The following is a 6,000-nucleotide window of genomic DNA, read 5'->3' as shown; positions in this document are numbered from 1 at the left end:
TCAGACTGGAAACTACCAAGCACGCTGACTGCAAAGGCGATGTCAGGTCGAGTACACACCTATGCATACATCAAGCTGCCAACAGCTGAAGCATAAGGCTTGTCCTTCATATAATCTCTCTCAAGGTTATTCTTTGGGCACTGCTGCTTGTTCAACTTATCCCCTTTGTTGATGGTGCATCATTCCCTGAACATTGGGACATGTTGAATCTCTTCAAAATTCTATCAATGTAAGCCCTCTATGACAAACCAAGAAGACCTCGCTTTCTATCCCGACTTATCTCGATGCCAAGTATATAGGTGCTCTCACCCATGTCCTTCATCTCAAAGTTATGAGATAGAAACAACTTGGTTTCCTGAAGTAAACCAAGATCACTGCTGGCAAGTAGGATCTCATCAACATAAAGTCCCAAGAAAATGAACTTGCCCCTAGTAGCTTTCATGTAAATGCAATTGTCAGTTGCATTCTTAACAAAATCGAAAGAGGTCACTATCTGATCGAACTTCAAGTACCACTGTCTCGAAGCTTGTTTCAGTCCATACAGTGATTTCTTCAGTTTGCAAACTTGATGCTCCTTCCCTTTCTCTTCGAAGCCTTCAGGTTGACGCATATAAACCTGCTCAGCCAGATCCCCATTCAGAAAGGCCGTCTTCACATCCATCTGATGTAGCTCAAGGTCAAAGTGTGCTACTATGGCCATGGTGATTCTGAATGAGTCTTTTGAAGATACAGGGGAAAAGGTCTCATTGAAGTCAATCCTCTCTCTCTGGGTGAAGCACTTTGCCACAAGTCTGGCCTTGTAGCGCTCTATGTTTCCCTGAGAATCAGTCTTGGTCTTGAAGACCCATTTTGATGCAATGGCTTTGTAACCCTGTGGAATCTCCACCAATTCCCAAACACCATTGTTGTGCATGGATTGTAACTCTTCCTTCATGGCTTTCACCCATTTATCAGACTCCCTGCTATCGATTGCTTGCAGAAAAGTAACAGGATCCTCCTCCTTACTGATATCGAACTCACACTCATTCAGATATGTGACATAATCTGAGTGAATGGTAGACCTGCGAGTCCTGGTAGATCTCCTCAAAGGCTCAGGGTCCGCAGTAGTAACCGTGTCGGCTGGTATCGGATCATCAAACTCATGGAGTGGCACATCCATAACAGCAGTGGCAAGGACGATAGGATCTGTAGGCACATCCACATCAACATCCATGTGAGAATCACAATCTTCAATCAACAAGGGCCTGCTTGAATCCGGTGCCACACTGGATGTTCTAATTTGTCCTTCATCAAACCTTAAGTTCTGGGGTACAGAGAGATCTCCTTCTGACTCAAGAAACTTGGCATGTGTGGTCTCCACTATTCTATTCCCTGCACCTGGGCAATAGAATCTGTAGCCCTTAGACCTTTCTGGGTACCCAACAAAATAACAGCTCACAGTTTTTGGGTCCCAAGCTTTCTGCTGTGGATTGAAGAGTTTGGCCTCGGCAGGGCAACCCCAGACTCGAAGATGCCTAAGACTAGGCTTCTTACCTGTCCAGAGTTCATAGGGAGTCTTGCTTACTGACTTACTTGGCACTCTATTGAGAATGTAGGCTGCAGTTTTTAGTGCTTCTCCTCATAAAGACTCTGGAAGACTGGTGTTACTGACCATAGTTCGCATCATGTCTTTCAGAGTACGATTCCTCCTCTCTGCTACACCATTTTGTTGTGGTGTGCCTGGCATGGAGTACTGTGGAGCTATCCCCTGCTCCTGTAGATACTTGGCAAAAGGTCCAAGTAGCTGTCCTGTATCACCGGCTCTTCCATAATATTCACCACCCCTATCAGACCTGACAGATTTTATCTTTCTACCATGGAAGAGTTCCACTTCAGCTTTGAAGATCATAAAAGTGCTCAACGCACTTGCTTTCTCAGCAAGCAAGAAAATATAACCGTATCGGGACCAGTCATCTATGAAAGTAATAAAGTAACACTGGCCTCCAAGTGCTGGAGTTGGGAAGGGTCCGCATATGTCTGTGTGAATGAGATCTAGGGCCTCACTGTGACGAAATGCATCCTTCTTGGTAGAAGAAGTCATCTTCCCCTTTATACAGTCAACACATATTTTCATGTCCTGGAAATCCATCTCATCTAGTACCTTCTCCTTGATCAATCTATCCATTCTCTTTTTAGAGATATGGCCCAACCTTCTGTGCCAGAGTACAGGAGATTTCTCATCCACAAGTTGGCATTTAGTGTCAACGTTCATAACCCAAGAGGAGATACAATTCAGTCTATACAAACCATCAGAACAATAGCCAGAACCAACAACCACAGAATTCAAAAGTAGAGTGAAGCCAACTTTATTGAAAACAATAGAATATCTATCTGAAACTAGTCTGGAAACTGAAATCAAATTCTTCCTCATGGAGGGAATAAAAAACTACATCCTTCAAATCTATAAAATTGTCTGTACTGTCTGATTTTAAACATAATCTAACAGTTCCTATGGCTTTCACTTCCACTTCCTTTCCATTCCCGACGAACACCGTCACCTCACTCTTGCTAGATACCCTCCTGCTTGTGAACCCCTGCAAGGAATGAGTGACATGAATGGAGGATCCAGAATCTAACCACCAAGAATCTACATGTGCATCTATGAGAGAAGATTCATAACAGACCAAGGATGTATCCTTACCAGTGTTCTTTTTCTTTTCAAAATAGGCCTTCCTCTTAAAGCAGTCCTTCTTCATGTGCCCCTTCTTTTTGCACCAGAAACAATCAACACTGTTTGAATCTTTCTGCCCTGTGTTGTCTTTGTTGCCCTACTGCCCTCTGTTACCCTGCTTAGTGTGATTCCTCCCAATCCGATACGGTGTAAATCTACCTCTCTTGGAAAGCCTTCTGTGATTTCTGTGAGGTCCTCCAGATGAGGACCCCTTACCCTGTGTGAGATTAGCACTCTCAATCCTGTCCCTGTTCATTCTTGCCTCTTCCTGCCCAACTATGGTGATCAACTCATCCATACTCCATTTATCCTTCAAGGCATTGTAGGTGCCATGAAGGTGGTTATACTACCCTGGAAGTGAGTTGAGTGCTATAGTCACTAGGAAGTCGTCATCAAAGTTAATTTCCAACTCCGTAATCTTGTTTCCTAAGGCAACAAGTCCCAGAAGGTGTTCCCTGGTACTGCCATTTCCATCAAATTTGGCAGTGGTCAGCTTGCTCATCAAGTCACCTAATTGAGCTTTCTTGGAAGATTCAAATTTTACCCTAATAGCCTCGAAGTACTCAGTAGCAATTGCCTTCATAGTGATGCTATCTTTCATTGTTTCTGGGATAGCATGCTTTATAACTTGTAGGCACTTCATATTTGCAGTTTCCCACTTCTCAAGTTCAGTCTTCTCAGCCTGAGTACTAGCTGGGGTGAGATCTGCAGGCTTAGGTTCTCTCAGACAAAGATCTAGGTCCCTAAGGCAAAGATAGACCTCCAAATCCTCATTCCAACTTCTATAATTTTCACCAGAGAGCTTGGGAATGTCCAATAAACCATGACCTAGAGACATCTGCCATAGGGATATCATAGAATCACATATCTATCATAGAAGAATAGAATACAAAATACCAGGTATTTAAATACCACTAACTTATACTGGTTATATTAACTAGTGTACCAGCACATAACCGAGAGTGTCAACAGAATCTACATCTCTAGCCTTTGGGTTTTGAAATGTACTGGTCCACTCAAAACTTTGCAGTTATTGCGGGACAACACTAACCTTTGATAGAATTGTCACCTTTGGGTAAACAATAATTCCTAGGTCAGTTTCTCCCTATATGTGTGTCTATTATTTTTGGTCTTGGATGGTGCTACCTTTGGGTGAGCATCACCATTCTTTGCTGCCTTGAAAATGAACCTTAAGTTAGGGGTATTATAATAAAATCAGATTTTACCACTTTAGTGGATTCTATCTGACCTTATTAGAGTACCCAACAACTCATGATGCAGCTATGGGATATTTGTTTATAGATTAAAAACAATTCAATACATAAACCTTATCACACACAACAATTCTATAAAAAATTATTGTTGTTCTACATTGCATTATGGCATATGTTGCATATGTTTGTCTATGATCAACAGGGAATCAGGAATGCAGGAACACATGCTTTCAAGAATTGCAAAACACACTAAAAAGCTCACTGTAGGTCCCATGATTGGTAAGCAAGTGAGCCATACCACTGTGTAGCTCTCGAAAAAGTAGACACAGCGGAAGAAACCCCGATGTCAAAAGCTCTCCCACGCGAAGGTCAAACCCAGGTAACAGACCGGTCTGAACCGGGTTGGACCGGACCGGTATGACCAAGTCGGGTTACTTTTTGGGTAAAAAACCAGGTCGGGTGGCCCTCCCATCCGATCTTGGGTCTCGGATCCGGGTCAACCCGTATTCCTCAGGTCGGGTTGCCCACTTGGGCCTTGGATCCGGGTCGGCCCACTTGGATCGGATCTGACCTGACCCATCTGGGTCGGGTTCGGTCTATCCCATTTGGGTCGGGCTTAGTCTGGCCCACCTGGGTCGGGCTTAGTCTGGCCTACCTGGGTCTGGCCCACTTGGGTCGGGCTGGGTCTAACTGAGTCATGACCTGCCAGCTCACCAGGTTGACTCGAAAACCCTACCGAGTCGACCCGGCGATGAATCGTCTGCCGCTGTCTCACCAATTGTTTTTTTTTTTTTTTTAAACTAGAAATTAGGCGAGTGAGATGCACGCGCTTTTTTCAGCGGCGCGTGCCGAGCGCATGGAGATGATTTCGGTGAAACGGCTTACATGGCCATGATCGCCTCGACCTCCTCTTCCATTTCATATAAAAATTTTAAATTTTTGGTGGTTGGACACCACCGGCAGCAACCGTACAAGGTCGATCCGAAACCCGAAATCCTTAAAAAAAAAAATTCCATTTCAAGCAAGAACATGGATTCCAGATCCATATGGGTTGGCTTTGATACCACTTGTAGGGATTTAAACACCCAAATCAATCAATCTCATGCCCATATAGATTTGGAATGCATCAATATTAAGGGAGAACATGACATACCTTTTTGGTTGATAACTGAAGTCGATCCTCAAGCTTTTCCCTTCCCTTTAGCCTTCCACAGGCTTTCTCTTTTGCTCTCCCGTGAGTTGGAATTCAAATTAGCAAGTGACGGTTGTGGAGACCTTAGGGTTGAATATATAATATTCTCCCTGATCCTAATCACACTCCCACAATGTGTAAGGTCAGTTATACTCTGACTTAACCTGCAGTGAAATAATACCTTATGGGCCAAATGAAGCAAACATATATTAATGAAGCCCAATAACCCAACGTGCATATTTGAGATTATTGAATGCGTTAGAGTAGAGTCAAATAGCTTGGAAGTGATTAATTACATCACCACTGATAATCATCCCCCACTTGATGTCCTTCCAACGATTTCAGACATCAAAGTTCTAATGACCCACATTAGAACTTGTAATTTTTTTCATATTTCCAGGGAGATTAACAACGTGGCTGACTCCTTGGCCTGAAAGGCAATCTCCTTAGTAGGAAGGACTTCCTGACCTCATTCTACTCCTTGGCTGTTCGATCTTTGTAAGACCAACTCCTTGCACTTTTCCTGCACCTTTAATTGAGCTTATTTTAATTCATGCCATTGTATTATATAATTAAAAACTACAAAAAAAAAAATACAAGACTCACCATAACCAGGTTTGGCTCACCTGGTTTTGAAGAAGAGTCAAGTCAAAAAAAAAAAAAAACCTAGTTTTCCAACTATGGCTTTAATAGGAAAATTTTTCATTTTTTTAGGGTAACGAAATTTACTTCCATGTAAAAACAATTTTTTTTTTGTGGAGGGGGGGGGGGGGGGGAGGGAATTTTTATCACCTACGGTTCCCCTGCCCGGTATGGTTCTCTAGTGCCTCTAATAAAAGGGTGTGGACCCCACCCGGGCAGTGTGTTCGGTCAGGGGGTGGATT

At 43.2% G+C, this 6,000-nt stretch overlaps 1 protein-coding gene across 1 annotated transcript; it reads right to left on the bottom strand.

The window, feature by feature from the left end:
- Nucleotides 1-3,056: 3,056 nt before the first annotated feature.
- LOC122659368 lies at nucleotides 3,057-3,548 on the bottom strand. Its single transcript, XM_043854481.1, has one exon. The coding sequence runs from the start codon at nucleotides 3,546-3,548 to the stop codon at nucleotides 3,057-3,059; it is 492 nt and encodes a 163-aa protein (XP_043710416.1).
- Between the last annotated feature and the right edge of the window lie 2,452 nt (nucleotides 3,549-6,000).

This window comes from Telopea speciosissima, chromosome 4, assembly GCF_018873765.1.
Source record: "Telopea speciosissima isolate NSW1024214 ecotype Mountain lineage chromosome 4, Tspe_v1, whole genome shotgun sequence".
Classification (NCBI taxonomy): Eukaryota; Viridiplantae; Streptophyta; class Magnoliopsida; order Proteales; family Proteaceae; genus Telopea; species Telopea speciosissima.
The sequence above is the reverse complement of the archived record's forward strand: the minus strand, read 5'-3'. Positions and strand labels throughout refer to the sequence as shown.